Here is an 18,074-nt window from a genome sequence, read left to right as displayed (position 1 = left end):
GGGAAGAAGGCAGCACACGGAGCACGGGAGGGGAGAAGGGAGCACGGGGGGAGAAGACAGCACGAAGAAGACTTGCCATCTTATTTCGCAATCCTAATCACCTCTACTGAACTCTCCCGCCTTGGGGCTTTCATGACTCCCCTGCTGCACCGATCACCCTGACTGCCCAGGTATCGGGTGAGGCATCTCAAGTACTCAGGGAAATGCTTGGTATAGGTACCGATACTGGTATCGGTATCGGGACATCCCTAGTACAAATGGTCAGCATGATATTTGCCATTTTGTTGAAGCCCTGAAGAAGCAAAGGCCTTCTCCCGAAACGTGTTTGGCTGTATTTTATTCAATAAACATTCAACGTGTATGTCAAACTATCTGGCCATTTGTACCGATCACTTTTAACATTATACCCATAAATCGGCATTGTGGATAGGATGACATTTTCAAACATTAGGGGGGGAAAACAATTGCATGTCTGAAAATACAGCCGCTTTTCTAAAATGACTGAAACGGGTTTAGTAGAGTATTAAATGTGGCCACACGGAAGACTTGCTTCATAGATTAAACTTCTCATTCCCTCATTAGATTATCAATTAGAAGATCTGTGGGGGGAACAAATGGATGAGTTCTTATCTTTTTTGGGGGATTGTGCCGTTCCAGTTCCGTTCACATTGGAGGATCACAAACCTTGTGGAAGTGTCGCTGAAGCGTGACTTGGCCTAGTTTATAAAGTTTGGCTGGCTGCACTCGGCTATGAAGAATCCTAAGCCAAATGTTTCCGAAGAGAGACATAGAGGAGCCCTGTTCACTGCAGCCCCGGGGGGATGGAAAGGCAGAATATTGTTATTTCTTAAGTGATTATCGAAATTGCTTAAAGTACAATCAAATGATCCCGTATAGGCGGCCTAAGCCAGCCTTTCTCAACCGGGGTTCTTTGGACATGGCGCCCCTCCTCCCTCCAAAGCCGTCCGACAACACAGCTAGAAAGGAGACAGTTGATTTGACAGACGCCGCTCTTCTCCATATCCCTCAGACCAGGGCTCGACAAATCCCGGTCGCCATGGCGACTAGAAATAGGGTCCTGGCGACTTGGCTTGGAAGGGGGGGCAAAAAAAAAATATATATATTTATTTTTTTGTGAGCTGGCGCCATCTGGTGGTGGCCGTTGGTATTACAAGTTAAACAGCAATTCTAATGTAATTTTTCACTATTTCCACTGCCATCTTCTTCCCTCTAATTAGAACCCCCAAACATTATATATATTTTTTATCCTAACACCCTAGAGAATAAAATTGCGATCGTTGCAATACTTTCTGTCACACCGTATTTGCGCAGCGGTCTTACAAGCGCACTTTTTTGGGGAAAAATGTTCTTTTTTTAATTAAAAAATAAGACAACAGTAAAGTTATCCCCATTTTTTTTTTATATTATGAAAGATAATGTTACGCCGAGTAAATTCATACCCAACATGTCACACTTCAAAATTACAAACTTTTACCTTTTAAAATCTCTATAGGCGACGTTTAAAAACTCTTGAGTTACAGAGGAGGTCTAGGGCTAGAATTATTGCTCTCACTCTACCAATCGCGGCGATACCTCACATGTGTGGTTTGAACACCGGTTACATATGCGGGCGCTGCTCACGTATGTGTTCGCTTCTGCGCGCAAGCTCGTCGGGACGGGGCGCGTTTTCTGGCTCCTTACTTTTTTAGCTGGCTCCTAGATTCCAAGCAAATTTGTCAAACCCTGCCTCAGACGCTCATCCATGTCTTTATGGACCTTGCTTTGTACACTGGTGTGCAGTCACGTTGGAACAGGAAGGGACCGTCCCCAAACTGTTCCCACAAAGTTGGGAGCATGAAATTGTCCAAAATGTCTTAGTATGCTGACGCCTTAAGAGTTCCCTTCACTGGAACTAAGGGGCCAAACCCAACCCCTGAAAAACAACCCCCCACACCATAATCCCCCCTCCACCAAATGATTTAGACCTGTGCAGACGTGTATTTAGGTTTTGGGCTGCCCTAGGCCTGACTAAACTCGTGCACCCCCCTAATTTAAATATGACCCACCCCTCCTGTCAAGGCCACACCCCTTTCTGCCCTGAACTTTTTCGAGTGGGGGAGACTAGTTCTGGGGGGAGGGGGCAATAAATTCCCTGAATTTGCATAGATTTCCTCTCACTTCCTGTTTGGCTATGGGGCAGGAAGTGAAGGGAAATCTCTGCAATGGGACAAGGCTGGTAAAAAATAAACTGACAGGGGCTATAACCCTCCCCTTACTCTATCCAAAATGAAAAAAAATTGTTGGCTGTAGTTCTACTTTAACCAGTTCCCGCCCGGTCAATAGTCAATTGACGTCCGGGAAGTGGTTGTGAAATCCTGACTGGACGTCTATTGACGTCCTGCAGGATTACATGCCGACGCACGCCCGTGGGGGCGCGCAGCGTGGCGATCGGTGATGCGGGGTGTCAGTCTGACACCCTGCATCTCCGATCTCGGTAAGGAGCCTCCGGCGGAGGCTCTTTACCACGTAATCAGCCGTGTCCAATCACGGCTGATCACGATGTAAACGGGAAGAGCCGTCGATCGGCTCTTCCTCACTCGCATCTGACAGACGCGAGTAGAGGAGAGCCGATCGGCGGCTCTCCTGACAGGGGGGGGGGTTCGCGCTGATTGTTTATCAGCGCAGCCCCCCCTCGGATGCCAACACTGGACCACCAGGGAATGCCCCAGGGTTGCCAAATGGAGCAAAAAAAACAAAACAAACAAAAAATAAAATAAAACAAAAAAAATAAACGCAATCAATGCCAATCAGTACCCACAAATGGGCACTGACTGGCAACATGGGCATTGACTGTAATAATGCCATCAGTGCCACCCAGTGTCCATCAGTGCCACCTTTTAGTGCCCATCTATGCCCAGTGCCCATCTGTGCCATCCATAAGTACCCATCAGTGCCACCCATAAGTGCCACCCATGAGTGCCCATCAGTGCCGCCAAAGAGTGCCCAGTGCCGCCTATGAGTGGCTATCAGTGCCGCCTATCAGTGCCCATCAGCGCCGCCTATGGTTTAAGACGGCGCTGGATATAGCTGTATGTAGCGTTGTATGGGTCCGGCTGTTATACGTCCCCTGCCTCTGCCAGCCCCCCCAGCACAGTGTAATCTTCTCAGAAGGGGACATGTCTCAGTCCCCGGCCCGCGTTCTCCATCGCTCATCCTGGAATAATGGAACAATTTGTTTCTCCATAGTGTCTCCTCAGCGGTTCTGCTCCTCCAGATGAGGCTTTGTGGATTCTAATCCACTTATCTCTAATTGGAGTGGGAAATGGTTCTTACTTAAAGTAATTACCTTGAGGCCAGATGCTTTGTTATCAAGTTTTGAGGAATTACGGTGAAAGGCGAGTTCAGTCCTATAATAAGCACACATTGGATTACGTCTCCTATGATTGCTGCCGCTCTATCGGTGGGCTCCTCCTCCTTCGCTCCTCGTCGCCTGCACTGCAGGGAATTGCCTTTCTTAATTCCTGAATCTGTTTTTGTAATGCCTGTGCCCAATGCAGCGTAATCTGTGCCCCGTGCAGCGTGACCTGTTCCCCCATACAGCGTGACCTGTGCCCCCGTGCGGCGTGACCTGTGCCCCCATACAGCGTGACCTGTGCCCCCATACAGCGTGACCTGTGCCCCCATACAGCGTGACCTGTGCCCCCGTGCGGCGTGACCTGTGCCCCCGTGCGGCGTGACCTGTGCCCCGTGCAGCGTTGCCTGTGCCCAATACAGCGTGACCTGTTCCCCCATACAGCGTGACCTGTTCCCCCATACAGCGTGACCTGTTCCCCCATACAGCGTGACCTGTTCCCCCATACAGCGTGACCTGTGCCCCCGTGCGGCGTGACCTGTGCCCCCGTGCGGCGTGACCTGTGCCCCCGTGCGGCGTGACCTGTGCCCCGTGCAGTGTTGCCTGTGCCCAATGCAGCGTGACCTGTGCCCAATACAGCGTTGCTTGTGCCCAATACAGCCTATATAATAATAAAAAAATCTCGGGTTTACATCCACTTTAACCACTTAAGGACCGCCTCCTGCAGATATACGTCGGCAGAATGGCACGGCTGGGCACAAGCACGTACCTGTACGTCCTCTTCAAGTGCCCAGCCGTGGTTCGCGGGCGCGCCCCCGCGACCCGGTCCCAAGCTCCCTGACATGCAGACCCGATCGCCGCTGGAGTCCCGCGATCGGTCCCCGGAGCTGAAGAACGGGGAGAGCTGTGTGTAAACACACCTTCCCCGTTCTTCACTGTGGCGCCGTCATCGATCGTGTGTTCCCTGTTATAGGGAAACACGATCAATGACATCACACGTCCAGCCCCGCCCCCCTACAGTTAGAACCACAGATGAGGTCACACTTAACCCATTCAGCGCCCCCTTGTGGTTAACTCCCAAACTGCAATTGTCATTTTCACAGTAAACAATGCATTTTTATAGCATTTTTTGCTGTGAAAATGACAATGGTCCCAAAAATGTGTCAAAATTATCCAATGTGTCCGCCATAATGTCGCAGTCACGAAAAAAAAAACGCTGATCGCCGCCATTAGTAGTAAAACAATATTTTTTTATAAAAATGCAATAAAACTATCCCCTATTTTGTAAACGCTATAAATTTTGCGCAAACCAATCGATAAACGCTTATTGCGTTTTTTTGTTTTTTTTACCAAAAATAGGTAGAAGAATACGTATCGGCCTAAACTGAGGAAAAAATTATTGTTTTTATATATTTTTTGTGGATATTTATTATAGCAAAAAGTAAAAAATGTTGCATTTTTTTTCAAAATTGTCGCTCTATTCTTGTTTATAGCGCAAAAAATAAAAACCGCAGAGGTGATCAAATACCACCAAAATAAAGCTCTATTTGTGGGGAAAAAAGGACGCCAATTTTGTTTGTGAGCCACGTCGCACGACCGCGCAATTGTCAGTTAAAGCGACGCAGTTGCGAATCGCAAAAACTGGCCAGGTCCTTTTACCTGCATAAAGGTCCGGGTCTTAAGTGGTTAATTAGTGTCCGTATATTTTTATTATTATTTTTACATTGCTGAACATTGTGACCAGCTTATTTGTTGTTTTTGAATTAGCCATTTTGCCAGCTCTTTTCTCCTTCTGCCCACCCTGTATATGGTGTGTCCGGTCTGACCATCTGTTCTGAAGCTACCTTATCCTTGACTTGCAGTTCTGGAGCCTTTGCGGGAACTCGCTGACGCCAAAACGCGGCGTGTTTGGGAAGACGGGTGACCTGCAGACCATACTGTGCCTGGCGGGCGCGAGGGACGAGGTGACCTATTCCGGAGCGCTGAACGGTGACATCTACGTGTGGAAGGGGCTGAACCTCGCTCGGACAATCCAAGGAGCGCACGCTGTGAGTAGCGCGGTTTCTGCTGCCATTTGTATTATTCTAGAACTGTGATTTAGAAAATTATTTTAAAATGGTTTTTAAAAAAAGTCAAAACTTTTCTTTTTTTTTGCGTCGGATGGAGTTGTCGGATTTCGAATCTCTGGCCCAGATTCACAAAACACTTACGCCGACGTAAGTGCAAATGTGCGCCGGCGTATGTGTGCAGCAAACTCACAAACCAACATGCGCCTAAAAACAGGCTACACCCCGCCGACATAACTTGCACACGCCGGAGTAGGGTAGGCGCACATATGGGCTAGGCGCATGGTGCCGCTCCCATTGATTAGCCATTCAAACATGCAAATGAGAGAAATATGCCGATTCACGAACGTGCGTGTGCCCGACACATGCAACGCGAGATGCGCGTAAGTTGTACGTCCGGCGTAAAGTTATTCCCCATAAATGAGGTGCAACCCGGCAACAGACATGCACAGGTCTGCACCAGGGAACACAAGCCGGCGTATTGTGCGTTGGACGTGTGTCTGGCTGGGCGTACGTTATGTTAACGGCGTACGCGATGATCCGGCGTAGCTTAGGCAGTTGTGCCGGCGTGGTTGGTAATGCAAAATCTGACGCGTTTCGGCTCAAACAGCCATCAACAGGGGCCCCTGTTGATGGCTGTTTGAGCTGAAACCCAGAACAAGTATGCAGCCAGTGAAGTCTCGGGACATCTGATATGCACACACTTGTTCAAGGACTCGCCAAGCAATGAAGCCAGGAGGATGAGAATAAAATAATGGCGCCGTCAAAGTTCTGCCTCTCCTGACCAATCACGGTTTCTCTCTTTCCAGGCCGGAATCTTCAGTATGAACGCCTGTGAGGAAGGGTTTGCCACCGGAGGCCGGGACGGCTGTGTGCGTCTGTGGGATTTAAACTTTAAACCAATCACAGTCATTGATCTCAGGGAAACCGACCAAGGCTACAAAGGTAAGGGGGCTCTGGGCTGGCAGATCGGAGAAGATGCCAATGAAATAGATGGTGAACATGGTTATTATTATACAATATGTATTAATAGACTGTTTGTTTATCTGCCAAAAAGTTCAAATCCCATTGAAAATTTCTTTTTTTTTTTATCATGACTGCGACATTATGGCGGACACATCGGACACTTTTGAGACATTTTTGGGACCGTTGTCATTTTTACAGCGATCGGTGCTATAAAAATGCACTGATTACTGTGAAAATGACACTAACAGTGAAGGGGTTAACCACTAGAGGGTCACTAAAGGAAAACATTTTTTTTGCTGAAATGACTGTTTACAGGGTATAGAGACCTAAAAGTTAACTGATTCCTTTTAAAAATGATTAAAAATAGATTAAATTCAATCATAATGTGCCTCTAGTTTCACTTTCACTTTTAAACTGGTTTCATGTTTCTGTGAAGTAAAGAGACCCACAGAACAAAAACAAACAAATCCAGGGCAGTGTTTTGTTTTTAAAATGAATCTGATTGGTTCTGAGGAGTTTTAGACACACAGCTTGGACCACAGTGAAAAGCTGCCATGAGATTTTTCATAAGGAGCCAGACAAGCAGGAAGTGTGGAGATCACAGCAGAATTACAGCAACTTCAAAGCAAAAACGAACAATGAGGACATGAAACCAGTACTGCAGTAAGGTAAAGGAAGCTATTTAGCAAAAAAAAATGTTTCCTTTAGTGATCCTTTAAGTGTGCCCAGGGAGTGCTTCTAGCTGTAGGGGGGATGGGCTGTGTGTGACATGGCACTGATCACTGCTCCCGATTACAGGGAGCTGTGATCAGTGTCCTGTCACTAGGAAGACTGGGGAAATGCTTGACTGGGGAAACCGCGGTCGCAGTCACAGAGCTTGTGGTGGGCACGCCCGCCTACAATGCCGCTTCTTAAAGGGGATACGTGTGTGTGTATGTATATGTATATAATATATCTCATATATATATATATATATATATATATATATATATATATATATATATATATATATATATATATATATATATATATATATGTGTGTATATATATATATATATATATATATATATATATATATATCTATATATATATATCCTTTTGCCTGCCTGTGCCATTCTGCAGAAGTATATGTGGGGTCGGCAAGCGGGTTAAAGTGTATTTTGGTCAAAACAATTCCGTATGAAAGACCGCTGCACAAATACAGTGCGACATAAAATATTGCAACGGTCGCCATTTTATTCTCTAGGGTCCCTGCTAAAATATATATAATGTTTGGGGGTTCTACGTAATCTTGAAAGTGTATTTGAGGTATTATGGAATTTTTAAGGTGATAGAACTAAAAAGATATATAAATAAAAGAAAATATATTTTATTTAGATATTGATTAAAAAACATGTATAAACTGTTTTGCAGCAGGTACATGTGGTAAAGTAGTGTGAACTGATGGGCTGCACTGATAGGCACTGATGGGCATTAATAGGCAACACTGGTGGTCACTGATGGGCGACACTGGTGGTCACTGATGGGCGACACTGGTGGTCACTGATGGGCGACACTGGTGGTCACTGATGGGCGACACTGGTGGTCACTGGTGGTCACTGATAGGCGACACTGGTGGTCACTGATAGGCGACACTGGTGGTCACTGATAGGCGACACTGGTGGTCACTGATAGGCGACACTGGTGGTCACTGATAGGCGGCACTGGTGGTCACTGATAGGCGACACTGGTGGTCACTGATAGGCGACACTGGTGGTCACTGATAGGCGACACTGGTGGTCACTGATAGGCGACACTGGTGGTCACTGATAGGCGACACTGGTGGTCACTGATAGGCGACACTGGTGGTCACTGATAAGTGGCACTGATAAACACTGAGAGGTGGCACTGAAGGGCACTGATCACTGATGGGTGGCACTGATGGGCACTGGTAGGTGACACTGATAGGCAGCACTGATTATGAGACACTGATGGGCATTGATGGGTGGCACTGGTAGGTGGTACTGGTGGGTACTGATAGGTGGCACTGGTAGGTGGCATGGTGGGCACAGAAAATACAGTCACGTCTCTCTGTGTGAGGAACTGAAGTCCCCCCCCCCCCTCTTCTCTTTACATCACGTGATCAGCCGTCCATTGGCTGACAGCTGATCACGTGGTAAGTGGCCAGGATCGACCCCTTACTCCGATCAGCCGTGTCTCAGACTCACTGATCACAGAGCGCGCCCCGCATGGATGCCATGCCGGCAATTAAGGCCCACGCTGTTCCCGTCTTTCGGCTATAGCGTGGGCGGGAAGTAATTAGGGTTAGGTTCGTTTTTTTTTTTTTCAATTAGGCCGGTTTCTCACTGCTGCGCTGCGTTTTGGCCGCACTGCTTGTGCATCAGCGGGTTTCGTGCGCTCTGTAAAACCTGCTATTTAAGCCACGGGTTCCATAGACTTTCTATTATGTTCCATGTTTTTGGTGCATTTTCTGAAAGCACAACATGCTGCGTCTTTCATGCGCATTCAGAAGATGCGGCACAAATGTGCAACCCAATAGGAAGTCTATGGGACTGTAGCTAGAATTATCTAGAACCGTGGGTAAAATGCGACAACCGTGTCTACACCAGCGTTGCCGTCTTCACCTCCAATGAAAGGGAATTTTTTTGGCACATAAGGACAGGTCCAGGATGGCTGAAAACCTTCAGAAGAAGTTTAACCCCTTTGCTGCCAGAGCTGTTTTCGCATCTTTTTTTTGTGCACATTATTTTAGGCCTGCAGATTAGATTATTACTGGTTTTCTTGTTATCACCAAATTCATTTTAGATAACTTGGCACTACAAAATGATACTTGGCTCTATATTCTTTAAAAGGCGCCGTACTGTGAGCTGGGCAGAGGGGGGAACCGAGGGTCTGTGCTCAGAGGTGGGTAGGGACGGAACCAAGGGTTTGTGCTCGGAGGTGGGTAGAGACGGAACCAAGGGTTTGTGCTCAGAGGTGGGTAGGAACGGAACCAAGGGACAATGTTAGGAGGTGGGTAGGGATGGAACCAAGGGTCAGTGCTCAGAGATGGGTAGAGACGGAACCAAGGGTCTGTGCTCAGATGTGGGTAGGGACGGAATCGGGAGTTTGTGCTCGGAGGTGGGTAGGGATGGAACCAAGGTTTTGTGCTCGGAGGTGGGTAGGGATGGAACCAAGGGTTTGTGCTCGGAGGTGGGTAGGGACGGAACCAAGGGTCTGTGCTCAGAGGTGGGTAGGAACGAAACCAAGGGACAATGTTAGGAGGTGGGTAAGGATGGAACCAAGGGTCAGTGCTCAGAGATGGGTAGAGACAGAACAAGGGTCTGTGCTCAGAAGTGGGTAGGGACGGAATCGGCAGTTTGTGCTCAGAGGTGGGTAGGGACGGAACCAAGGGACAGTGTAAGGAGGTGGGTAGGGATGGAATCAAGGGTCAGTGTTAGGAGGTGAGTAGGGATGGAACCAATGGTTTGTGCTCAGAGGTGGGTAGGAACGGAACCAAGGGACAATGTTAGGAGGTGGGTAGGGATGGAACCAAGGGTCAGTGCTCAGATGTGGATAGGAAGGGAACCAAGGGTCTGTGCTCAGAGGTGGGTAGGGACGGAACCAAGGGTCTGTGCTAAGAGGTGGGTAGGGACGGAACCAAGGGTCTGTGCTCAGAAGTGGGTAGGAACGGAACCAAGGGACAATGTTAGGAGGTGGGTAGGGATGGAACCAAGGGTCAGTGCTCAGAGGTGGGTAGGGACGGAACCAAGGGTCTGTGCTTAGAAGTTGGTAGGAACGGAACCAAGGGACAATGTTAGGAGGTGGGTAGGGATGGAACCAAGGGTCAGTGCTCAGAGATGGGTAGAGACGGAACAAGGGTCTGTGTTTAGAAGTGGGTAGGGACGGAACCAAGGGACAGTGTAAGGAGGTGGGTAGGGATGGAACCAAGGGTCAGTGTTGGAAGGTGAGTAGGGATGGAACCAATTGTTTGTGCTCAGAGGTGGGTAGGAACGGAACCAAGGGACAATGTTAGGAGGTGGGTAGGGATGGAACCAAGGGTCAGTGCTCAGAGGTGGGTAGGGACGGAACCAAGGGTCTGTGCTCAGAAGTGGGTAGGGACGGAACCAAGGGACAATGTTAGGAGGTGGGTAGGGATGGAACCAAGGGTCAGTGCTCAGAGGTGGGTAGGGACGGAACCAAGGGTCTGTGCTTAGAAGTTGGTAGGAACGGAACCAAGGGACAATGTTAGGAGGTGGGTAGGGATGGAACCAAGGGTCAGTGCTCAGAGATGGGTAGAGACGGAACAAGGGTCTGTGTTTAGAAGTGGGTAGGGACGGAACCAAGGGACAGTGTAAGGAGGTGGGTAGGGATGGAACCAAGGGTCAGTGTTAGAAGGTGAGTAGGGATGGAACCAATTGTTTGTGCTCAGAGGTGGGTAGGAACGGAACCAAGGGACAATGTTAGGAGGTGGGTAGGGATGGAACCAAGGGTCAGTGCTCAGAGGTGGGTAGGAACGGAACCAAGGGACAATGTTAGGAGGTGGGTAGGGATGGAACCAAGGGTCAGTGCTCATAGGTGGGTAGGGATGAAAACCAAGAGTTTGTGCTCAGAGGTGGGTAGGGACGGAACCAAGGGACAATGTTAGGAGGTGGATAGGAAGGCAACCAAGGGTTTGTGCTCAGAGGTGGGTAGGGATGGAACCAAGGGTCAGTGTTAGGAGGTGGGAAGGAAGGGAACCAAGGGTGTGTGCTCGGAGGTGGGTAGGGATGGAACCAAGGGACAATGTTAGGAGGTGGGTAGGAAGGGAACCAAGGGTTTGTGCTCAGAGGTGGGTAGGAATGGAACCAAGGGTCAGTGTTAGGAGGTGGGTAGGAAGGCAACCAAGGGTGTGTGCTCGGAGGTGGGTAGGAAGGGAACCAAGGGTCAATGCTCAGAGGTGGTTGGGGAAGAAGACACAAGACTTAGCGGGAGTTCCTGCACCTATTCTCTGATCAAAAAAAAAGCCCTGCCTATATGTCAATAATGTCTTTGTGAAAGGTCCTCTTTAATGAGATATCTATTAGATCCTTTATCTCATCTCCCTCCACTAAGGCTAAAATAGCACAGATTGCCCTCCGTTGGCTTCTTCCCTGGCCACAGCGGCCAGGGGAAGTGACACCTGAAGCCGGAAGTGACATTATACACACTGCTTTTAAGTTCTTTGCAGCTAGAGAAGATCCGTGAATAAACGTTCGCTGCTCTCCCTCCCCTACACACGGCAACATCTGGCAAGTGGATTCACAGCCTGCAGGTGGGACATTTGTAGCCCAGAAAGTAGCACCTGGGGGGGTGTATAACCCCCCCCCCCCACTACACTGTCCCGACGTAAGACATATGTCGGTGGCAGTATGAATGAATGAAAAACTTATAAAGCGCGGCGCATGCAAACTGAATCGCTTCTGGGCGCTAGTTGTTCGTGTCTCATGACATCAAAAGAGCAGAGTTTTGATCTGTCTTCTGAAAGTCAGGTGGTTTTCCTCCAACCGAATGCTGGTTGGTAAAGCGTTCCATAGTCTAGGACCCTGAAAAGCAAACCTTCTTTCTCCTTTGGACTTGTATTTGGTTTTTGGTACCCTGACCAGATTTTGGTCGGTGGATCGCAGAACGCAGTATAAAGGTCAAAGCTTCATATTGTCTCTAGTGCATTTCATTAAATGGCAAAATCTTCTGCAGAAAATGTATTTTTGCCGAAATTCCGGGAAAATGGAAAAAAAATCTCAATTCTTCTCCCCCATAGTCCTCCATATTTGGGCAGATGTTGGTTATGAAGAAGTTAGGAGTAAGTTTGTTGAGCTGATCGGCAGTTAGGTGATTGGAGACTTATTCCAGCCTGTCTGTGTCCCTGTCCGGGTCTGTAATCCGCGTACAATGGTCAACAAACCTCCAATCGGCTCACACTATTCTTTTCCCAGCCCAGCAGTTGGCGGAGACGCAAACGCAGCCATTTCGGCCGTTGGTTTCCAGCCGGTGAAGGGAAAATTGGCCGTCTGAGCCTGCAGAACCCAATTATCTATCTCTGCTGACCCAATTTTATGCTGTGCTACAGATGGTGAGATCTGATGAGACGCAATAACCAGCAGAGACAGGTAATAAAGATTACTGTTTTCCTGCCCAAAATGCAAGTGTGACGCGTTTCACAGGCTGGAGCTCACCGGACGCATTTTAAATTGCTGGATTACTAAAACAGCTATTTGGTTGGATTTTTAGAGCCTTGGCAGTGTGTGCTGATTGTTAAATACCATTCATTTTATTATTAAACATTATACAGTGTAAGCTTTTAGAAAAAAAAAATTGTCATTAAGTAACAATCTAAATATTCAAACTGAAACCATTAAAGAAAAATAAAAGGTAATAAAGACCAATTTTTAAGCTGCATTTACATCTAAACATAGCGCCTTTTGAGCATTGTTACGGCTCTTTTTGAGTGTTTTTTATTCTGCGTTTTTGGGCTTTGGCGTCTTTAAATTAGCCGATCGAGGAAAACACTATCTGTTGCATCGTTGTTGTTGTTATTATTATTATTATTATTATTATTATTATTATTTATTATTTATTATTTTAAATGTTATTATTATTTTTGTTAGGGTAAGGGGTTAGAGTTAGGGTTTGGTTGGGGTTAGGATTAGGAGTTGTAGTTAGGGTTAATGATAATACATTATTATTATTAAATATTATCATTAAATAGGATGAATTTTATTATTAAACATTATACAGTGTAAGCTTTTAGAAAAAAAAAAAAAAACAGTCATGATTAAGTAACAATCCAAATATTCAAAATAAAACCGTTAAAGCAAAAAAAAAGGTAATAAAGGCCAATTTTTGGGTTGCCCCCACAATCCATCCCAGACCCGTATCCAAAGCACGCTGCCCGGCCGGTCAGGAAAGGAGTGGGGACGAGCGAGCGCCCCCCCCCCCGAGCCGTACCAGGCTGCATGCCCTCAACATGGGGGGGGTTAGGTGCTAGGCCCCCCCACCCCAGAGCACCCTGTCCCCATGTTGATAAGGACAGGGCCTCTTCCCGACAACCCTGGGCGTTGGTTGTCGGGGTCTGCGGGCGGGGGGCTTGTCGGAATCTGGGAGCTCCCTTTAATAAGGGGGCCCCCAGATACCGGCCCCCCACTTTAGGTGAATGAATATGGGGTACATCGTACCCCTACCCATTCACCTGGAGGCAAAGTGTAAAAGAAAATAAACACACGACACAGGGTTTTAAAATAATTTATTAGTCTGCTCCGGGGGTCTTCTCCGCTCTCCCCGGTCTTCTTAGCTCTCTGGGGGTTTTCTCAGCTCTCCGGGGGTTTTCTCAGCTCTCCGGGGGTTTTCTTAGCTCTCCGGGGGTTTTCTCAGCTCTCCGGGGGTTTTCTCCGCTCTCCGGGGGTCTTCTCCGCTCTCCGGGGGTCTTCTCCGCTCTCCGGGGGTCTTCTCCACTCTTCGGGGGTCTTCTTCCATCTTCTCCGCTCTCCCGGGGTCTTCTCCGCTCTCCCGGGGTCTTCTCCGCTCTCCCGGGGTCTTCTCTGCTCTCCCGGGGTCTTCTCTGCTCTCCGGGGGTCTTCTCCACTCTTCGGGGGTCTTCTTCCATCTTCTCCACTCTCCCGGGATCTTCTCCGCTCTCCGGGGGTCTTCTCCACTCTTCGGGGGTCTTCTTCCATCTTCTCCGCTCTCCCGGGGTCTTCTCCGCTCTCCGGGGGTCTTCTTCCATCTTCTCCGCTGTCGTCTCGGTGCTCCCTGGGTTCTTCTCCCGCTCGCTCTCCGGTGCCTTCTCCTTCAGGGCTGGTCGCCGCTATCTTCGTGTTGGCTCAATTACTAGCAGCGGCGCAGCCCGCTCTTCTTTGTTGTCTTCTGCCTTCTTCTTTTCTTCCGATGTTGACACGTTGCTTCTTCCCGCTGTAATGCCGGGTGCGGGGCTCGCATCGATTTTATATAGGCCTCTTATGATGTCACAGTCCCATCATGCTCCGGTACCTACCCACGTGGATATAGAAGCATATGCTTGGTTCCTTTTTTTTGTGCCAGATGCTTTACAACTATTTTACGAATGGTGAGAGTAAGATGGGATATGTGCTGTAGGGGGTCCGGCAAGCAGGTAAAGTCCAATGTCCCCAAGTATTATACTTTGTGGCAATTTTTTTTTTTTTTTTCAAGAATTTCATTGTCTTTTCAGAAGAGCGTTGTCTTTAAAACTTGATTGTGTCTTCTGGTACATCACACTGTCTTCTGTATGACGTTCTCTTCCCAGGTCTGTCTGTACGGAGCGTGTGCTGGAGAGGGGACCACATCCTGGTGGGGACTCAGGACAGTGAGATTTTCGAGATTGTGGTCCACGAACGCAACAAGCCCTTCCTGATCATGCAAGGACACTGTGAGGGAGAGCTCTGGGCTCTGGCTGTCCATCCGACCAAACCGCTGGCCATTACCGGGAGCGACGACCGATCAGTGAGGTTAGCCATGAAGATATCCCATATTTAATATATATATCTGTAGAATACTATGGATAGAACCGATCACCGTCATGGAGACCACCAGAGTCTGTTGACCCATGTGACCAGGGGCGGACTGACCATTCGGGCACTCGCGCATACACCACGCATACACCGCCATACACTGCCATACACTGCCATACACTGCCATACACTGCCATACACTGCCATACACTGCCATACACTGCCATACACCGCGCATACACCGCGCATACACCGCGCATACACTGTCATACATCGCGCATACACTGTCATACACCGCGCATACACTGTCTCGCACACCGCGCATACACTGTCTCGCACACCGCGCATACACTGTCTCGCACACCGCGCATACACTGTCTCGCACACCGCGCATACACTGTCTCGCACACCGCGCATACACTGTCTCGCACACCGCGCATACACTGTCTCGCACACCGCGCATACACTGTCTCGCACACAGCGCATACACTGTCTCACACACCGCGCATACACTGTCTCACACACCGCGCATACACTGTCTCACACACCGCGCATACACCGCACATACCAGCATGTTGTTCGCACCATATCGTGCATCCGCTGGTATGATGCATTACCTAGTATGCAGTACTTACAATGAAAATATTTCCGATGACAGGTCCACTTTAAGATCCATTGGAAGTCTTTATCTTCTTATTCTGTAAAAACTATACCCACCATTTTTTCGCTGTGGCTTTTTTTTTTTTTTTTTGTGATTTGCTGAGTCGGGGGGGGGGGGGGGGGGGGGAATCTATATTTTTTTTTTTTTTCCTTTTTTTAATCTCGGTGGAAGGTTCCAGGTAGAGGCTTTCTATCTAATGAACTCGGAGCTGCCTCATTAGTGATCTGGCATCGCTCCATCTTAGAGATGAGATGATCGCAGTTCAAAATCCACTTTCCCAAAAAGGCCTTTTCAATTAGGCTGTCAAAATGTTTCATCCGACCGCATTGCATTAGCATAACTAATGACCGCGCACGGCTGTCACCCGAGAGCGGCGGGGGAGAAGAAAATCCATCTTCTGTTATTTCTAGTGTTAAAGGACAACTCCTACCTTTTTTTTTCCGAAAAATTGTCCTTTTAACCATTCCTCCCCCGTACACCCCTATAGAGCAGAACGTTATACATTTTAGCTATGGGCCTATCGATTTCAGCAAAAACCTTGTCATTAAATAAAATAACAAAGTAATACATTGTTTTTGGTGATGCTGCTTTGCCGTTAATGGGGTGCGACGTGTGAACGCTCAAGTTGCATGACAGTGTGAACCAATCCTTAACCACTTAAGACCCGGACCATTGTGCAGGTTAAGGACCTGGCCCCTTTTTGCAATTCGGCTCCTGCGTCGCTTTAACTGACAATTGCGCGGTCGTGCGACGTGGCTCCCAAATAAAATTGGCGTCCTTTTTTTCCCACAAATAGAGCTTTCCTTTGGTGGTATTTGATCACCTCTGCGGTTTTTATTTTTAGCGCTATAAACAAAAATAGAGCCACAATTTTGGAAAAAAATGCAATATTTTTTACTTTTTGCTATAATAAATATCCCCCAAAAAAGATATAAAAAAACATTTTTTTTCCCTCAGTTTAGGCCGATACGTATTCTTTTACCTATTTTTGGTAAAAATAATTGCAATAAGCGTTTGGTTTGCACAAAATTTATAGCGTTTACAAAATAGGAGATAGTTTTATGGCATTTTTATTAATATATTTTTTTTTTACTACTAATTTTTTCGTCACATTATGTCGGACACTTTTGACACATTTTTGGAACCATTGTCATTTTCACATCGAAAAGTGCTATAAAAATGCACTGATTACTGTGAAAATGACAGTGATGGGGTTAACCACTGGGTGGCACTGTAGGGGTTAATTGTGCCCTAAGGGAGTGACTCTTACTGTAGGGGGGCGTGGCTGTAGGCGTGACGTCACTGATCATCGTTCCCTATATCAGGGAACAGACGATCAGTGTCACTGCCACACAGAAGAATGGGGAAGCTGTGTTTACACACACCTCTCCCCGTTCTTCAGCTCCTGTGACCCGATCGCGGGACACTGGCGGCGATCGGGTCGGCGGGTGCCGCGGTCACAGAGCTTCGAACCGGGTCGCGAGCGTCCCTGTGTCCAGCCGTGCCATTCTACCGACTTATATCCTTGTGCGGCGGTTCCTCAAATTGGTTAAATAGGTTCTAATATCAGAAGTTTTTTTTTTTTTGCTGTAATGCATTCTATGCATTAAGCTAAAAAACCTGTGTGCATGAGCCCCATTTCGAATCCAGCGCTGGTGCACAAAAGTTTTGGCTGTCGGGAGGCTCCTCTCCTCATTGGCTGAGATAGCAGCGTGGCGCCATTGGCTTCTGCTGCTGTCAATCAAAGTCAGCGAGCCAATGAGAAGATAGAAGAGGCAAGACCAAGCCCTGAGCAAGTAAGTATAACGTGTGTTTTTTTTTTTTGTATAAAACATTTTTGAATTTAATATCACTTTAAAGGGGTTGTAAAGGTAAAGGTTTTTTCACCTTAATGCATTCTATGCATTAAGGTGAAAAAACATCCAACAATCGAGGTCCCCCCCCCCCCCCCCCAGCCGCTCTGTTACACTTACCTGACCCCTCGAAAGTCCAGCGCTTGCCCCCGTCGTCCTCTTCGCCGTTGAGCCTGGCTGTTGATTGGCTACAGTGGATGGATTGAAAGCAGCGCAGCCATTGACTGGCGCTGCTGTCAATCGCATCCAGCGGCGCGCCGGGGCGAGTGATACAGTCGGCGGCTATGGCCGCCGCTGTATCACGGGCGCGCGCCCATAATAACTCAACACCATGCAAGCTCGCATTAAGGTGTTGAGTGCTTGCGGGGGGAGCCGAGACAGCCGCCAAGGGACCCCAGAAGACGTGGATCGGGGCCACTCTGTGCAAAACGAGCCGCACAGTGGAGGCAAGTATAACATGTTTGTTATTTAAAAAAAGAAAAAAAATTTGATCCTTTAACCACTTGGGATCCGCGCTATGGACGAAAGACGTCCACAGCGCAGCTCTCAAGTGCCGAGTGGACGTCTTTGGACGTCCTCTTGTTGACATTCCCCGTGCACGCCGCTGGGGGCACGCAGCGGGGAAACAGGGTACCCAGCCTGGCGGCCGCGATGTCCGCCGGGTGCCCGCGATCGGCGGTGACAGCAGGGACGTGGAGCTCTGTGTGTGTAAAC

The 18,074-nt window shown here is 48.1% G+C and overlaps 1 protein-coding gene across 6 annotated transcripts in view; it reads left to right on the top strand.

Moving 5' to 3' along the window:
• Positions 1-18,074, top strand: part of EML5 (EMAP like 5) — a 183,841-nt gene that overhangs the window by 65,192 nt on the left and 100,575 nt on the right. For all 6 annotated transcript variants that reach the window (XM_040333173.1, XM_040333172.1, XM_040333171.1 and 3 more), the window contains exons 5-7: positions 5,215-5,400; positions 6,228-6,363; positions 14,642-14,843. In XM_040333173.1, coding sequence (XP_040189107.1) covers positions 5,215-5,400; positions 6,228-6,363; positions 14,642-14,843 — 524 coding nt within the window. The remainder of the gene's footprint in view (positions 1-5,214; positions 5,401-6,227; positions 6,364-14,641; positions 14,844-18,074) is intronic.

The sequence above is a fragment of the Rana temporaria genome, chromosome 13 (genome assembly GCF_905171775.1).
Source record: "Rana temporaria chromosome 13, aRanTem1.1, whole genome shotgun sequence".
NCBI classification, from domain to species: domain Eukaryota; kingdom Metazoa; phylum Chordata; class Amphibia; order Anura; family Ranidae; genus Rana; species Rana temporaria.
Note: the sequence above shows the minus strand (reverse complement) of the source record. Positions and strands in the feature narration are given on the sequence as shown.